General features: G+C 40.7%; 1 protein-coding gene across 6 annotated transcripts; it reads left to right on the forward strand.

Annotated features, from left to right (window-relative positions):
• Positions 1-751: 751 nt before the first annotated feature.
• Positions 752-16951, forward strand: LOC139533891 (basic helix-loop-helix ARNT-like protein 1). 6 transcript variants are annotated; one of them, XM_071332360.1, is made up of 17 exons: positions 752-955; positions 5719-5881; positions 5991-6029; positions 6156-6197; positions 6928-7085; positions 8900-8988; positions 9692-9784; positions 10545-10662; positions 11015-11158; positions 11358-11589; positions 13724-13830; positions 14108-14255; positions 14487-14539; positions 14635-14746; positions 14944-15028; positions 15397-15502; positions 15693-16951. In XM_071332360.1, exons 1-17 carry the CDS (start codon positions 898-900, stop codon positions 15863-15865), a joined length of 1920 nt encoding a protein of 639 aa, XP_071188461.1. In that variant the 5' UTR covers positions 752-897; the 3' UTR covers positions 15866-16951. The 6 variants fall into 6 exon arrangements, with proteins under 6 accessions (XP_071188461.1, XP_071188462.1, XP_071188460.1 ...); XM_071332361.1 differs by having other exon boundaries at positions 8903-8988; positions 11012-11158; XM_071332359.1 differs by having other exon boundaries at positions 754-955; positions 11012-11158.
• Positions 16952-18789: the final 1838 nt, after the last annotated feature.

Below are 18789 nucleotides of genomic sequence, written 5' to 3' on the forward strand. Positions count from 1 at the left end.
AACGTGGAGTGACTTGCCTCAATTTGTCCAACAAAAACTATCGTTTTAGTTGCCAAACGGAATGCAACTGTTTGGACTAATGATTACACCCCGGGCTTCAGACGGGTTAACGAGACAGCTGCTACACGTGACGGTTATATGGTTGTATAACGCAACAATATTTAGGTCAACGCGATTCTTGTTTGGCACGTGCACACTTACATAAAGTCTCGTGCAGAGGTCTCGAATAACACTGAGGTGAGAGACAAAAAACATGTTCGAAAGAGGGGGGAAAATACCACTCGAACGAGTTGACTTATATATATATATATATGGTAATTTGTCAGGTTGGACACGGATATTTACAGAGAAAGCAGTACTCACTCACAACACGAAACCATTCAATTATAGGGAGCCTGTGTCGTAGCCTATAGACAATCACTTTTCCCTCAAATACATGCAAAATTACACTTTGTAGCCTATCATTTTAGAGGATAAAATGAACGAATCTTTGTGTTTCATGAATGTTTGTCCTACTTGCTCTGGGCTAGACTATAGCATACGAAACGTTTGTGTGTGTGTGTGTGTGTGTGTGAATGCAATGGACAGAGTGTTCCCTTCACGGGTGGTTGAGTGAATGAATGCGAGTGTAGTGGTGATATATGAGACAGATTGACCTCTTCCGCGTTTTCCTGGAGTTGTGTCCTCATTACCCAGGAGGCTACTTTATCCTTGCACGTGTAGGTCTACGTTTTTATGTATACCCCCTCCCCGCCTTAGTACAGAGAGAGGAGGAAAAAATAAAGTACGTTTACAATCCCCCGCCTCTTCTACAGTAGGCTACTTCTACTACATTTAGGCTACACTACCACTTCCTCATGTTCTGCGGCGCCGGGCTGCTGCTGACCGGCTCCAGCCATGTCCAAAGAGAATTTAGCCGGCGGCGGCAATGACGGGACCGCAGACAAACGAACAGGTACTGGTAGACCTACTTGTACCGCGTTCAAGACAACTTGGAACTCGGAAACTCGTAAGCTGAGCTCCGGGTTTCACGTTTGAAAATGATCAGAATCAACCAATAGGAACCTCTACGCAAAAACCGTACGCAAATTTTCACTTGGAGGTTCTGATCTTTCCGAGTTGTATTGAAAGCACCACGTGTGAGTTCTCTAGGCTATGAGGTGATAATAGTTGATTGTAGTCGATGCTATGCGCCGGGTGGGATTTGAGGGGAGCTGTTTCTTTCGCTTTGAAAACAATTCTGGTTCTTCCCCAAAATGTAGGTCAGTAGATCAGTGGAGCAAACGCACACTCGAGGAAGTCCTGGGACGCGCTCGTGGAAATGTAATAATTTTGGCCATATTTGTGGCATTCTACCATGTAATTTCGCAGGTAGGATTTGGCGTGATTTTATAACAATATGTGCATGGTGGAATTGTATTTATGGTAAACCTGGTGTAAAACTATGCAGCTGCCTTTTCATTGGCGGTCAATAGATCTTCTGTTCATCCCTTTGGTATTTTTGCCTAGACTAATAGTCTATGTCGGTTAGCCTGTTAATCAAATAAAATGGCACCAATCACGTAATTTATGCGTGGATAATGCTTGCACCATGTCCTGTTCAGTCGCACGTATTGCCTAAACTGTGTTTTATATATGCGTTTGGGTAGCCTAAAGTCATAGCCTAGCTTACAGGTTTTCATAGTTGTAGAATTTCAATGTTTCGCGGCAAGTTTGTACTTTTGGTGACGAGAATTTCCGATGTCTAAAGCATTCTGATGCATTGCCACATGTTCTCCATGACCCCATTGTGATTTTGGCGATGCCTGGTAAAATGTTAAAGAATATTTCCAAGAAGTGGGTTATGAAACAGTTTCCAAATTCTTAAGGTGGGTGGGTGGATTTATTGGAACGCAGCCCAAAACAATTATTGTTCCTTCCCGAACGTGCTAAGCTAGGCTAATATGCTGCATTCATGCTTAATAACACAATTTCCCATTCTGTAATTTGACCATAACATCCAATAACGTACGTGTTATGAATGTAGTTGAATATGGTCACTCAGGACGCTCCTTTGAAAATAATACCTATTTGCAGCATAAAACATTAGTAAAAAATGTGTAGGCCTGCCTGACACATTTTAATTGGGCCTATATGCTACATCAAATAGGCTAGCTGCGCTTTGGCCAATATGACTGTAGTAACTTGTTTAGGCTATGTAGGCCTGTGTTCAGTTATTTTGTAAAACACCAGAGCCTATAACTTGATAACTTTTCAACACAAGCTGCACGTGCCAAATATGAGGCAAACATTTTGACATTGGTTGACAATTCTTAATGGTGTTGTAGGCTTAACACTCAATTGCTATAACAATATTTATTTGTTCCTGACGTAATAATTATTGCACTTAAAGTAGTACCAGACCTAAAGGTGTTCTAGGATGACAAACGTTACACAGGAATGGATAAATAGGAAATAATGTGTTACATAGCCCTCTCAGTTAGGCAACCAATTGTTAGAACCATATTGCCAACAGTCAACTGTACTTCACCTGAATAGCATAGATTCCCCCATTACAAGATGTATTCCCTCTGTTTTGTATATTGAATAAACAAAATGTATTCTACTGTCAGCCCTCTTTCTTAATATTGTACCTCATCTCATGTATGCATGTGTCCAACATGGTATTGCCATTTTGCCTGGCCCCTAGTATTATTCAAAACCAGTGCAGAGGTTGGTGTGGGGATGGGGGCGATTCCTGTGGGAGTGAAAGGGGAATGGCTCTCCTCAGGTGAGCTAGTCAGATTGGCCAGTGTGACCGGTGTAGAGTTGCCTTTCTTTTGTTGGCTTAAAAGACGGCCAAAGGATTGGATCTATTTTCAGATAATAAAAACAAGCATCCTTAAATTAGGTGAAGTGTAAAGCTCAGATTCCTCTGAAAGAAAATGTGCAAACACAAGGAGGTATGATTAACCCATAATTCATTCTAGGCTTTTACATGTAAGATTGATGAAGAAGTTTGTGCAGGACAACTTCACTGGAACTTCCCTTTTTCCACGAGGGGGTGGGGTTATGATGGGGAGATGAGAATAAAGTGCATAATGTAAACCTGGACACTAATAACTAGCCTATCGGGTCTCTACAATATTCTACAAGTATAATATAGAATTTGAATGGAGAAAGGTGTGTGTAACGCAAACAAGGGTACTTATACTGATTACTAGCTTATCAGGTAATAAACTACATGCTTTTCCCCAGTGAATATAATAGGGAATCTGAACTCGGATACTGACCAATACTGCCATAACGTCATACTGCCTTAACTAGACTACTGCCATAACATCATACTGCTGTGCTGTCTAATCAACTTTTAGACATGAATGTTCTAGTTGTACCATAGACCCTATCGACACACTGGGGTTCTTGTGTGAGAGCGACAGGGGAGGAGTGAGGGATAGGGGAGGTTGATTATGAGGCACCAGCACCAGTAGAACCAGCCACAGGAAGCTCATCTGATGAGGGAGAGTCCTTTTGAGGGTCCATTTATATGGCTGTGACTGCCAGGGTCTTCATCATTATCATCATCTGCTGAAGACTTGGACCAATAGAGTAGTGCGATCCTCGCCACATTTATCCAGCCATGAGAGAGCATCATCCATGGAAGGTTCAGCAGCTGCATTATCGAGCTCCAGTGCACAGCCTTCTCACTCCGTCACACAGCCCTTACTTGCCATACAGTCATCTCTTAGGAAGCCAGGACCAGAAGTGTAATTTAGTGTCTCATTCAAGGTGATTCAATTGACCTGGTTTCTGCACCACCCACTCATGTCCTGCACAACCAGGGAACTTGTTGATGTCTGGTTCTCAGTTGTCAGTGAGTTCGCGTTTCCCTCTGCATCTCCTATTAGCGTCAAGAACTGGATCAACATTTAAGAAGAGTACTGTCAATTTTTTCTTTCAGAGAACAGAAATTAGTTTCTGCTTGTATCCCAAGACACACACACCCTAAGGGGTCGGAAGCACTCTGAACATTTAAGGGTTATTAACTGCTTTGCTCAAAGTCACAACAGCAGGAGATGACATGGAGAGAGGCTGGCCTAGCCAGGAAATGACTTCTGCTTATTTTCCAGGGGTTGCTCCAGTCCCCTGATGAACTTTGATCCAAACTGGGTCAACGAAACGGATGTGTAGCACAACCATTTCCCCACATAACTACCTAATTGTATTTGATATGACATTGTCTTCCCCTTAAGTTAGTTACTGCAAAATAGGGGTCTTCACTCTTCCCTTTACAATTGTGTTGGATTTTATGAAATGTATGATGTTCTAATTTATATCAATTTTCAGTGAATAAATGTTAATGTACATTCTAAATTTACCTCAACCCTGAGCTGCTCACTGTCTTAGTCAAACATCCAAAATCCACAATGTTTCTACTTGATTGGGCAACAAACTTTGTCAGATTTGTCTTAACTATTTTCATGAAAATGAAAAAATAAATAAATGGAGATTAACCCTACACGATGATACAACTACAGAATTAGCTAAATGATTAAAATTACCGTAGTTCCACTACCATCTCTCTACCTGTGGAATATTTCCAGTTGTTTTTGCTTTTATGCTACTACAGTTTCTCATGCTTGGTGAGATGCCTGCAGGAAAGGAAGGGAGGGCAGGGCTGGAATATTGTTCTGCATTCCACCTCTGTCAGAAATGACCCCAAAATTCCTAGACATAGCCAAGGTTAGTTCATTCATTATTCGTAAACATTTGTTTGCATTAGAATCCCAAAAGATCTTCCCCCTTTTAAACAATATTTCATATAAAATATCACTGCTTATAGTATAATGGGGAGTTGTGCAGGAAGTATGTCAATATTACAGCATTTATATAAGCAGTGAAGTAAGGCGATAGCAGAAACCATCACGTGCCACATGCTGGGGGTAAACTGGGATAAAGCCAGTGGTTAGACGCCCTCTTATGGTGACTTTTACTATCTACATGGAAACTCATCACGTGCTGCGTGACAGCCGGGAGAAACTGTCAGTGCCAGAGGTTGGTGTCTAGTAGGCTGATTTAGGTTGGAGAGTTCATTCACCTCACCTGCCAGGTTTATGGTTTTCAAGATGACTAGTTACAAGCTGGACGGTCATTTCCAGTTAGCTGAACTGAACTTAAACTAATTTACACTGAGGAACATTTGTCAACGGCCTTACAATTGAGAGTTTATTTACAGTCCTCTCAAGTGGATGTTAGTTAGTGCATACACACTTATCATGTGACTGATCACCACAATAACATTTATATTTATAAGATGGTTTAAAATAATTTTTATTTTGAAACTTTTTACACAATATTAAGTTACACTCCCAGGCAGCTTGTAATGATACAAAGTTCCAACCATGTGTATGGGATGCTTGAGGTCAACATCCATTGAGTTGGTATTTGTGCCATCTTCTGAGGAAAGCAAGTAAGCATTCATTATTTTATTTTCTCAGTCCTCAGTTGAGGGTTTCAGTTGAGGATCGGGATATGTGAATGTTCTTCATGGAGGTTTTCAACATCGGCAAATATAAAAATCAGGGGAATTAAACAAAACACCAACCCATTTTGTCTCAAGGCCTCCATAAGGGTGTCAGTGCTACAATAATGCATCGATTTGACCGTGGGTGAATTACAAATGATGAGAAATCAAAACTAATGTGTCTGTTTTGTATGGTTCTTGTGCCTGTGGTTTAGGATCCTTGCAGTTAGGAGAAACCAATAGCCTTCCTGTTTCTCGGCCTGATGTCATAACACACCACCTGGAAAGAGCCATGCCTGATATCATAACCCCCCACCTGGCAGGAGCCATGCCAATCCAAGAGCTGTCTAGGAAACGGAAGGGGGATCTAGACAACAGGTAAGAGCAAAGAGACCTCACCTTTCATAAAGTAGCATAAAAATAACAACATTCTTATTTTTGTATCTTACCTGGTGGACTTATATTTTATGTTCTCCATGTCTTGCAGGGAAGATGGTGATGCTGAAATAGAGGAGGAACAGAGCAGGTATTTGAAGATTCTTTAGTAATTAATTTTATTTCAGCACTAATCTTGGCAAGATCTTTCAGGGCCAGGCCAAGTGTTGAAATGAATCATTTTAAATAATCATAACTATTTCCCATTCCAATTCAGATCGGAAGACGATGATCAACAGGTGAAAATAAAATGCTTCAGGTAAGAGCCTGGGCATACATATTAATTTGGTATATTGAAAGGGAGTTAAAGGCCCAATGCAGCCGTTAAAAAAAATCTCAATATCAAATCACTTCTGGGTAACAATTAAGTACCTTACTGTGATTGTTTTCAATCAAAATGGTCAAAAAGAAACAAAAATAGCTTCTTAGCAAGAGCAGTTTCTCAAGCAAGAATTTCGCTAGGACTGTCTGGGAGTGGTCTGAGCGGGGAGGGGAAAACTGAAAAGCTGTTTGGAACTCTCTTATTGGTCTCTTAACTAATTTATCGCCTGGTGATGTCACCAGACAGGCCAAAACTCCATCCCACCAAAACTGGCTGAAATTTCAGGCGGTCATTTCAAACAGCTCTTACACTAAAAGGACATTATCATCATTTTCACAATTTCACAGTATTATTCCAACATCATGTTGTGAAAATATATATAAAACACAGGAAAATCACATTTTTGACTGCACTGGCTTTAAAAAACAGGAGGATACTTTAATATTATATATAATCTAATACTCTAATACTACAGTTGAAGCTGGTGGTATGATGCGAATGACCACATCAATGTAACGCCAATAATAACAATAACACCTTCATGTGTTGTTGTTTTTATAAATGATATCATGCTGACTTGATAGCAACCCATCAGACACCTGTATACTTAAGTGTGTGAGAAATGTGTGAGAGAGACAAATAAGTGTATTTGTGCCCTCACTCAAAGGGAGCCACACAGCCAAATTGAAAAGCGGCGGAGGGACAAAATGAACACCCTTATCGACGAGCTGTCAGCCATGATCCCCTCCTGTAACCCCATGGCCAGAAAGCTTGACAAACTCACTGTGCTGCGAATGGCTGTGCAGCACCTCAAAGCCCTGAAAGGTAGGCCTCATCATCCCTAAACTGTCCTTACAACACAGTACCACACCAGGCAATCTGTGCAGCACCACACATCTCTTTAAGTTAGGTCTCATGAAGCTATACTAATGCAGTTAGATCCTAGAACACATGATGGCGGCAAAATACACAGCTGTGCACAAATAGCTATTGTTCATTGCTGATAATATACAGTACCAGTCAAATGTTTGGACACACCTACTCATTCAAGGGTTTTTCAATATTTGTACTATTTCTACTACATTATAAAGTAATAGTGAAGACATCAAAACTATGAAAAAACACACATGGAATCATGTAGTAACCAAACAAGTGTTAAACAAATCAAAATATATTTTATATTTGAGATTCTTCAAAGTAGCCACCCTTTGCCTTGGTGACAGCTTTGCACACTCTTGGCATTCTCTCAACCAGCTTCATGAGGTAGTCACCTGGAATGCATTTCAATTAACAGGTGTGCCTTGTTAAAAGTTAATTTGTGGAATTTCTTTCCTTCTTAATGCGTTTGAGCCAATCAGTTGTGTTGTGACAAGGTAGGGGTGGTATACAGAAGATAGCCCTATTTGGTAAAATACCAAGTCCATATTATGTCAAGAACAGCACAAATAAGCAAAGAGAAATGACAGTCCATCATTACTTTAAGACATGACGGTCAGTCAATGCAGAAAATGTCAAGAACTTCAAGTGCAGTCGCGAAAACCATCAAGCGCTATGATGAAACTGGCTCTCATGAGGACCGCCACAGGAAAGGAAGACCCAGAGTTACCTCTGCTGCAGAGGATAAGTTCATTAGAGTTAACTGCACCTCAGATTGCATCCAAAATAAATGCTTCACAGAGTTCAAGTAACAGACACATCAACATCAACTGTTCAGACGAGCCTTCATGGTCGAATTGCTGCAAAGAAACCACTATTAAAGGACACCAATAAGAAGAAGAGACTTGCTTGGGCCAAGAAACACGAGCAATGGACATTAGACTGGTGGAAGTCTGTCCTTTGGTCTGATGAGTCCAAATTTGAGATTCTTGGATTTTAACCGCCGTGTCTTTGTGAGACGCAGAGTAGGTGAAAGGATGATCTCCGCATGTGTGGTTCCCACCGTGAAGCATGGAGGAGGAGGTGTGGAGGTGTGTTGCTGGTGACACTGTCAGTGATTTATCTAGAATCCAAGGCACACTTATTCAGCATGGCTACCACAGCATTCTGCAGCGATAAGCCTTCCCGTCTGATTTGCGCATAGTGGTACTATCATTTGTTTTTCAACAGGACAATGACCAAAAACACACCTCCAGGCTGTGTAAGGGCTATTTGACCTGGCCTCCACAATCCCCCGACATCAACCCAATTGAAATGGCTTGGGATGAGTTGGACCTCAGAGGGAAGGAAAAGCAGCCAACAAGTGCTCAGGTTATGTGGGAACTCCTTCAAGACTGTTGGAAAAGCATTCCAGGTGAAGCTGGTTGAGAGAATACCAAGAGTGTGCAAGGCTGTCATTTAGGCAAAGGGTGGCTACTTTGAAGAATATATTTTGATTTGTTTAACACCTTTTTTGGTTACTACATGATTCCATATGTGTTATTTCATAATTTTGATGTCTTCACTATTATTCTACAATGTAGAAAATAGTAAAAGTAAAGAAAAACCTTTGAAGGAGTATGTGTGCCCAAACTTTTGACTGGTGTTGTATAAAGATTTAATATTCATATGTATTTTAAACTCAAGTTATGATAGAAATGTTGAGCTCCTAAGTGACAGGTACAACACAGACTAACAGCTCAGTGCTGTGTTCGTCTCCTCAGCAGGTGCTAGCAGTTCCTTTACTGACGTTAACTACAAACGCAAGCCTTCGTTTCTGCCTCAGGATGATCTCAAGCACCTGGTGCTCACGGTAGGCCGCCCTTCAATCTGTCTCAATCTCTTTCTCCAATCAACCAAAATCAATCCCATTTGGTATTCTGGCAGCAGTCACAACAGTGGGGTAGGATTATGTGGTGTGTCGATTTATAGTTTTTGTGTGTTGGGTCTACTAGGCTCCAAAAATAGCTGAGAATTTGGGAAATATCTGGGATATGGGAAATATAATATTAACCAATAATTAAGTGGTCTAGGGTTATTCCTTTATGATTACAATAATGAGGTCAAATCTATTTTCAAAGTGCCAAATTTTATCCAAAGTTATGAGAGCGTGGTGGACATGTTTCTTAATCAGACTTTAAGTCTACACTTTATTTTATGGACAGTACCACAGGTATACCCTCTGGGTTTGCTACAGTATTTTTCCATTCAGTCGCTAACTAACTTTACTCTGGGAAATCCCTAATTAGAAAAGGATGTGTCAACTGCTCAGTTCAATGTAGAATTAAATATAGAAGTAGCCAGTTCTTTCCCCTCGCTTGGAGTGTTCTGTTGTATAACCTTTGCCAGCTCTGATCTCCCACAAGTGTGCATGTTTGTCACACAGAGTCTTCCATTTTAGAGTAAACAGAGAGAGTGGATACACACTGATGGTTTCAAAATACTGTAGCAGTGTCAGTGTTTTCATGGATCCAGATTGAAATATATTGGGGTCGTGCCGTGTCTCATTTCCCCAGGCTGCAGATGGGTTCCTGTTCGTGGTGAGTTGTGACAGGGGGAAGATCCTCTTTACCTCAGAATCCGTCTCCAAGTTCCTCAACTACAGTCGGGTCAGTGAACTGGTTATACTTAAGCAATACAGCCTGAGGGGGTGTGGTATACGGTCTGATATACCACGGCTTTCAGACAATCAGCAATCAGGGCTCGAACCACCCAGTTTATAATATACAATAAGCAGGTCTGGCAGTCTTAATTTACTACTTAATTCTAAATTGAGCTAATTATTGAGGTGGATTCCAACAATGTCCCCATCACTCAATCCCATCTATTATCCACTTAAATACTCTCAATGACAACTTTAGGAAGAGGTCATTACTTAACAGTGCTATCCCATTCATTTAGTTCCATGGTTTGGTTTTCTTTTGCCATTTGTAACAGGCACCCCATGCCCCTACCACTCCCATTGATTTTTAGCTAGCGGTGGCTAAAGTTAGCAGACGTTTGTAGTGGCTGTCTAAAGAAGACTGAACCATGTATTCTCCTGGCCCATTGACTACTTACAGGGTGAGAAACTATCTAACATTAAATTGTAAAATACTGAAATTCTCTTTTAGTACCTTGTAATTTCTGTACCATATTAAAGTTATACCTGAATCTGTTTCATGCTTTATATTGTGGAGGTGATGCTTGAAGTGGAGACCGGATGTTTAACCAGAAAGTTTAGGTGGTTCTGAAGTGGGCATCTGAATCAGTTGTTTCCCCTAGTTCAGAACTATAGTTGGCTAGCTAGATAGCTCACACAAAATGTGGTTCCGGGTTCTGAAATTAATAGTTTGGTTCTGATAATTAAAGTGCTGTTTTTGTTTACAGTTGGAACTAATTGGACAGAGTCTTTTTGATTATGTCCACCCGAAGGACATTAGTAAAGTGAAAGAGCAGCTGTCAGCCTCAGGATTATACCCTCGCGAACGGCTCATAGATGCCAAAAGTAAGTCTGCAAAGACTTTATTTAAATGTATCTGATGCTGGGATTTTCATATCCATTTCTCTCTGTGTTTTGATTTGTTTGTGTCTTGTTGAGATGCAGTTAAAGCTATGTCACCACTATAACGGTATTACTTTAAAGAAAGTTGCAGCTTTTATCTCAGTTCTATTAGCACAGGGGAAAGAGCAGAGAGCCTGGGTTCTGTTTGTTGTTGCTTTACTGGTTTCCACTTTGCCCTCGTTCTCTTTTGAGGTCACAGATTCGTACTTTTTATATTCTGTCTTCAATGTGTTTTTTTATATTGCAAATATAATAAGATGTTGTTGGATCATAGGCTCTCCTGGTTCTTTAGCAGGGTTACAGGTGCAGGACCTTCCTGTGGGAGCAGTTCAACTGTGTACAGGGGCACGGCGCTCCTTCTTCTGCCGCATGAAGCACAGCAGAACAGTTATGAAGACAGAAGACAAAACCATCCAGCCCAGCAGCTCCAAGAAAAAGGGTGAGAGAGCCATGCAGAAAGAACTTTCACTAAATACATCGTAAGAGCAGAGAGAAACGTGGTGGTCATCAACCCAGAAGCACAATTTATTTTTCTTGATACCATCTCACTAAGGTTAGCCCTGATAGGGCCATGATTGGAATTGCATGTGGGGGTTAATCGTAAACATGTGTTTTATGTACACTGTCTCCCCCTGTAGAGTCTCAACGATACTGCACTGTCCATTGCACTGGTTACATGCGGAGTTGGCCTTCCACCCAGCTGGATGCTGAGAGCGACGATAACGAGTTCTCCCATCTGTCCTGCCTGGTCGCTGTGTGCCGTGTTCACCCTAACAATGCCTGTCAGCCCTCACTAGAGGTCAAGGTCAAACCCACCCAGTTTGTCACTCGCTTTGCAATTGACGGCAAGTTCACCTTCGTGGACCAACAGTAAGTTGTGCCTCTTACCCCCTCCACAAACCTTTTTGCGATTTTCGCTCATTATTAAATATTCTTGGCAAGTGTTGGCATAATTTTGAACCAATACTGTTCATAAGGGGGAATTGTGGGCATATCCTTCACCTGATGAAAAACACTGGGAGGAAAATAAAACTGAATCTATACCCTGTGAAAGTACCGCCCCTTTCGTTTTACTTCTGGATCAAGTCCGCTAATCTTTTGAACAGGCTTCACGATTATATAATCAAATTCGTAATATATATATAAAATTATATTTGTTTTTACTGAGTTTTTGCATTTAAGACCATTGCGCTACGTTTTTGCCCATTGAAGACCATTCAAAAAGCCTACAAAAGTTAAAAAACTACAAGGCTGTGGGGCAGTCACTTCCTGGTAACTTTCATAGCGTATTGTTCTCAGTTTTTTGTTCATATTCGATCTCTTTCAGCTGAGTTGAGTATGTTTTGATACATACTGTAATGTTAGCCAAGGCTACGGTAAGTTAAATTGGCCTTGGCTAACATTACAGTTATACCCTGGGTAACCCAACCTGTGCTTGTATTAACAGCGAAAGAAAGAAACAAATAAAGAGAAAAGCAATGACGTTGGTTAAGGCAGGCCTGGCAGGCAGTCATCTTGGATAGGGTTTGCCATGGCACCCCCTACCCATACCACAGTGGCTGTAAGTGTAATGGGGTTACCCCAAGTTTTCCGGCAACTGGTCTGAATGCATTCCAAGGGAGACAATATACCCCTTGAAGAGATGACTGTACTGATTATTTCAAGAGATGGCAACAGTACAATACTAGTACTATTGGTTTGAAATACAGATTATAAATTGAAAAATGTTTACTTGGAACATTGTGTTGGAAATATTATTTTGCATGTCAAGATAAGACCTTTTTACTTATCGGTTGTCAAATAGTTAGCTCCAACAGGAGCCCTTTAACGTATGTGAATTTGTTATTGTGACCCAGGCTGTCCTAGATGAAGGACAAAGGAAACCGCACACTGCTCTTGATAGTATCACTGATATTTAATAAGCTTACGTATCGGCCTCACGGCCTTCGTCAGAGCTTTTGTGAATTTTTTTAAACTACTAGTTGGTACCAAACCAGACTGGTGAGATGTTTCATCACTCTGAACTGGCACATAGCCCTGGACTCACTGTGTCTTTGATGGTAATGTGAGGATCCTCCTCATTGGTGCTGAACACTGTGAGGCCAGCAAGGCTGTCACCAAGATTGGCAAAGTGTATAAATAAGACGTATTAAACACGTCTGTAAAACCACAATGAGGACATAGCCAGTTTGAGGTTTTCCGTATGATGTACCCAATGACTAATGAAAACTTGCTATGTCCTCATTGTGGTTTTACAGATGTGTTTAATACGTCTTATTTATACACTTTTGTAATATTTATGAAATGCATATTGATATATTTGGTAGCACTTATTTGTTTTTCCTGCCTCCAACCCCCTTCGATGTGTGGAACGGATGTGGGTGGGGCTAGGTCTACATAAGGGTGCAAATTTAAAAAAATTCACAAAAGCTCTGACGAAGGCTGTGAGGCCGATACGTAAGCTTATTAAATATCAGTGATACTATCAAGAGCAGTGTGCGGTTTCCTTTTTCCTTCATCTTGTTCAACTGTTGCCATGCACCTGCAAATAAGATTGCTCAGATGTGCGAGTGCCTTTTGAATGTTGACCTAGGCTGTCCTAAAATGTAACACTGGTGGTGAGATCTTCTGACCAACAGCAGAGTGTGCATTGAACGCGTCAGTCCAATTTGATTTATGTTTACAGTATAATTCATATTATCTGTAAGTAGTTTTCTTTTTGTTGCTTTTGAGTGAGATTCTTTCTACTTTGGCATTTCATCCCAATTCTGGGAACAAGAACCCAGCTCACTTTACCGTGGTCAAATGTTTGACAACCATTCCATTTACTCTTTTCCATAGAAACAGAAAGGCTGCATCATGTATATTGATGATTATAGTTAGTATTTATTGTGCCATTCTGAAATGATGTACATAGTTAGAGCTGGTAAGTGGACAGAAGATATTAACCTGGGACTGTAGTAGGTTTAGAGAGAATAACAGCCTCCTTGTCTCTGTCCTTCAGAGCCACTACTGTCCTGGGCTACTTGCCACAGGAACTACTGGGGACATCTTGTTATGAGTACTTCCACCAGGACGACCTGCAACACCTCGCAGAGACACACAGGAAAGGTAATGGAGAATAGTTTGGTTGTCTATCGTATCTACGTACAGGTGAGAATCATATGTTCTCCAGATGTGCACGGTGCTCAAACAGATATGACTTATATTTCGGTTGCACTTTATTTTGGGTTGCAGAAGATTACCAGGTTTTTACCTCCGTCGCATGGTAAAATGGTGATTACACCATAATAACCTGTGCATTACTTGTTTTTTATTGGGGGGAGGGGGATTCATGAATAAAACAAGCACATTGCAGTGATAGAAGTGCCATTTTGTGTCTCAACAGTTCTCCGCAGTAAAGAGAAGATTGAGACCAGCTGCTACAAGTTCAAAACAAAACATGGCTCCTTCGTCAAGCTTCAAAGTCAGTGGTTTAGTTTTATAAACCCATGGACCAAAGAAATTGAGTTTATTGTGTCAACAAACCGAGTTTTGTAAGTGCCTTTTCACATTAGGTCTAGATTGTGGGTTGAACAATCCATAATGATATTCAGTAAAATAAATTTATTTATTTAATCTGCTTCGAATCAAGACACAAGTTCAGTCAAAATTGTCCCATTTTGGACCCAAAATGTAGCTGTTTTTCGAGAGTCCTCAGCATTGTACTAATGACATCATACAAGGGATGTACAATCATTTGTCATCTGTACCCTCTCCACACACAGGGGACCCGGTCACACAGAAGCTGAACAGCCGAGCAGCTCCAAGCTGTTGGACGGTAAGGAAAGGAATATTTGTCCTGGTCATTCTGGATGTTGTTTGGGTGTGTGGACCGACCTCAGCTCACTGTCCTGACCCCTCCCTCTGTTACAGAAGAGAGCAAGCGTACTATCCTTATCCCTGGCATCTCCAGTGGCATGGCCACTATGATCTACGCTGGCAGCATAGGGACCCAGATAGCAAACGAGCTCTTGGACTCCAACAGGTGTGTTGCGTGTATTATGGCATTGTTTTACAGAGCTTTCTTTGACCACCAGGAGGAAGCTGGTACTTGTACAGTCGGCTTACATCGTTTTTTTGTTTTATTGGCACATGACCTTGAATATTTTGTTACATTAGTCCTGCTTTCTTTCACCGCCAAAATGTCTCTGTTGCATAGACGATGTCTCTGTGTCTGTGCAGGGTCAATTGTTCTCCATCCAGTGGAACCTCCAGTCCCTTCTGTCCACCTCAGGACAGGTCTCCAATGGTCTCCTCTCATGCCAACGTGAGTCACCTTACCTACCTCACCTCTCATCCTGCAGTGTCTTCAGGGCCATAGGCAGTAGTTGCATGTTGACTATATTTTTTTAAACTATTTTCATTACGGCATAAAGGGAGAGAGTATGGTGTTTTTTACATGCAGGTCGCAACCATAACCACTTGAGTTCTCCCTGTGAACACATGCCTTGCATAGATTTAAAACTTTTCAACTGATTGTAATATTTTGATGTACTTTAACTTATCAATAACCAGGGTAAATATTACACCTCTTAATAGTTGCGCTTGAAGAGTTTTGTAAATGGAACTTTGTATCAAAAAATCTATAGAGCAAAGATGTTCTGTATTATTATGTACCCACTTGTCTTCTTCCAGATGCCAAATGAGGAGGTGACTGACTCAGATACAGTGAGCAAGCCTAGATTACAGTCTGCTTCAAAGGGGGCCACATACGCTGGCAGCAACACACATATGGACACAGGTAGTTACCATTCAAAATCCTATACAAAGTAATCTTAGAAGCAATGCATTTACATGATCTTTCGTTTACCTGGGCTGTTATCAATCAGACGGTTTTAAGTGTATGTTTGGGTTACTTAGTTATACTTAGAGTTATCCTTGGTTAGGATATGACTAACATAACTTTGTGTATTGGTCGATTTTGATGACAGCCCGTTCTCCCCCAGGAGAGAGCTCCCAGATGGACCTGGACAGCATGGTGGGACCAGGCCTCGGTATCCTGAGCAATGATGAGGCTGCCATGGCCGTCATCATGAGCCTGCTGGAGACTGATGCCAACCTGGGGGACGCAGTAGACTTTGACAACATGCACTGGTCTCACTAGTAGAGATTCAAATGCCATGAATTCAGGAAAATAATTTAGATTCCAATTCAAGAATTGAAAAATGATATTTATTCTTATCTACATTACTTCATTTATTTATTTAAGCATTTTCAAAGAGGATTTCATTCAATTCATGAATTGGGATTTCAATTCATGAATTGGGATTTCAATTCACTTCCAGAATTGAAATGGAATTGACCCCCAACTCCATCAGTCCTAAACTCTGTAGTTTATGGTTAGACGAACTCCATCCAGGGACTATTTTCATGTGCTCCGCTACCAAGGAAACAGATGTATGTGCTTCTGAGGGACTTCTACAGCTCTCTGTTTAAGTTTCAGCAAGAGAAGTCTAGCCTGCGCTAAAACCAGCAAACTCTTTGGTGGCTTACACAGCTGGTTCAATTGGTGGGGATTTTTTTGATCAATGTTTCAATGTAACTGAATGTGTACTAAAACCACCCGAGTTTGCCTATATCTGGGGGGTCACGGATCGATAGCAGTTCGGTACTCTTAGGGTTCCCGCCGGTGTGAAAGTGATCAACTCAAATTCCAAGGTAGTGGACGGAGGCATAGGTTAATCAATTGCAAAGTATATTAACACTGATCACTTGTGTGAATAACTTGAAATGAAAACATTACAAACGTGTCTTCACTCAAATTGTCATTGTCTGTTATTACAAAGTGAAATTGTATATTGTTCTGTCTTTTTGCTCTTGCATTGTAGGCTTCTGTGTAGGTGTCTATTGTAAAGACAGCAGCATTCCTTTTTCTGAAGTCACTCAAGAGGTAGAGCTGATTCTCATGAAATGATTTCATTTACACTGAAACAGAACACCCTGAAGATGCACCTGCAGGGATGTAATGGAGGCTAAACGCACAGAAACACTTTTTTAGTTTGTGAAAAGCATTTACACATTTATTCCGCAGCGTTGGCGTTGTTAGCAATAGCGTGTGCGTTGCCTATCCTAGAGGAACACAATGGAAATAAGCTCTCAGGCTTTAAAATGTTTTGTCCTCAATGGTTTTAAATATCTGTTCTTCAACTTTTTAATGATCAAATAAAATACTCACTGCCCGTCATCACAACCAGCGTTCAGCGCTTACCCACTTTAATCCTTTACCACTACATCCCTGTGCATCTGCCTTATACAAACACATCCTAGTTGGTTTGAAATGTGGAGGTGTGAAACTAATCCAGACAAGGAAAATAATGCTTGCAAACAACCTTTTGATCCTCGTTTCAGCAAACTATTGCGAAAGCCTCTTTAGTCCCAGAACCAATCTCAATACGGTGTCGGCTTTTGCTCTGAACAGAGCATTACTTTCTCTCTGTGTGAAGTTTGCACACCTTCCAAATACTTCAAATCCAAGTGCTTGAAAGTAAGTGAAGTCTGTGTTGCTGGAATTCAATCTAAATGCACTGTACATTTTGTTCTGCAATTTTGGTTGCAGAACAAAATGAGGGACAAAAGGGAGAAATATCAGTGAATCCGTAATGACTTGAATTGTAATGCCTGTGCGCACTCCTGCAGTGTTGATTATTATGACACTTTTTGGGTGAGGGAAGATCATGGCTTCATCTGCAAAGAATCAAGTAATCTGGCACAGAAAAGCAAATTAATTAACTGCATGTCAAACTTTGATATTCTTTGGCTCTGACCAATGCATCCATGCAATGCAAATAAACATTAAAAACAAATCTGAACCCATTAACAAAGTTTAATATGAAACTTATGTTTTTATCTTGAAAGTTTGCAAACGTCATTTATAGGCATGACTTAAATATAGAAAATCTGGAAACTGCATTTCAACTCAGATGGAATATAAAAAAATATGTATGTGAATGGAATAGTTATCACGTGTAATTGTCCCTAGGAGTACTATGGTCCTTACACTACCCTCTTCCTTTAGAAAGTGGGTCCCTCTGCTTCACTCTCACAAGTCCCTTGTGCCCGTACTGATGGGAAATCATTTTTATGACCTCTCAGCAGCGCTATCCCACTTCTGACACCCAATGTAGTTGATTCTGGGGGTACCGACCAAGATTCGATCCCGGTCCCTGTGACTGTCAGTTCAACACCTTAGCCAATACTGCATGTTATCCATAGAGATTCATATTTGTTGACTTAACAGATAATTTAAAAATAATTGTCTAAGTTGGCAGAGCATGGCGTTTGCAACACCAGGATTGTGGGTTTGATTCCCGGGGCCACCCATACCTAAAATATATGCAAGCAAGACTAAGACGCTTTGGATAAAAGCGTCTGCTAAATGGCATATATTATATTACTATAGACCAGTCAGGGGCCAGAGGTGTGATGCAGGTATTTCCTTATTATCTAAATCAAAGGGCAAAGTCCATTGACCATTTAGAGTGGCATTTTTGCATTATTCTTTGGCTTAAGTTACGGTAAGCCATATTCCATTTCCTTGCTGTAATAACACAGCATTCCTCTTAGTGTCATAGTCTCTGAGCACACTTGAGGCTGTATCTCGCTACAAGAGGTAAGCATTCACACTTCTTCCTGTTTTTAGGATCCTATTGAATCAGATGTAGTTGCTGACTTACTTTGTTTTCTCTGTATAGAATCAAGATGTCTACGGTACAGTACCTAATATCTGACAATGGATACGAGTCCAGTCTTTAAGTACAGGCAATGCCCTCTCTAAAGATGAGCTTTACATAGCCAAAGCTAACACCTGTACACAGATCTCATACAGTTGTAGGTAACTAATAGCCAGCATATATTTTGGCAGTTCAATGATCTAATACTACAGTCAAATTGAATAATAGAATTTTAGTTTCAAACCTTAAATGTGTAATTTCTCCAACCCACTAATTCAAACGGTATAATATAAATCGTTTTACATTTTATTATAATAATTTTTTTCTCCATTTTCTAATCTTGAAATATTGGTATGGT

The sequence above is a fragment of the Salvelinus alpinus genome, chromosome 11, assembly GCF_045679555.1.
Source record: "Salvelinus alpinus chromosome 11, SLU_Salpinus.1, whole genome shotgun sequence".
Lineage (NCBI taxonomy): Eukaryota > Metazoa > Chordata > Actinopteri > Salmoniformes > Salmonidae > Salvelinus > Salvelinus alpinus.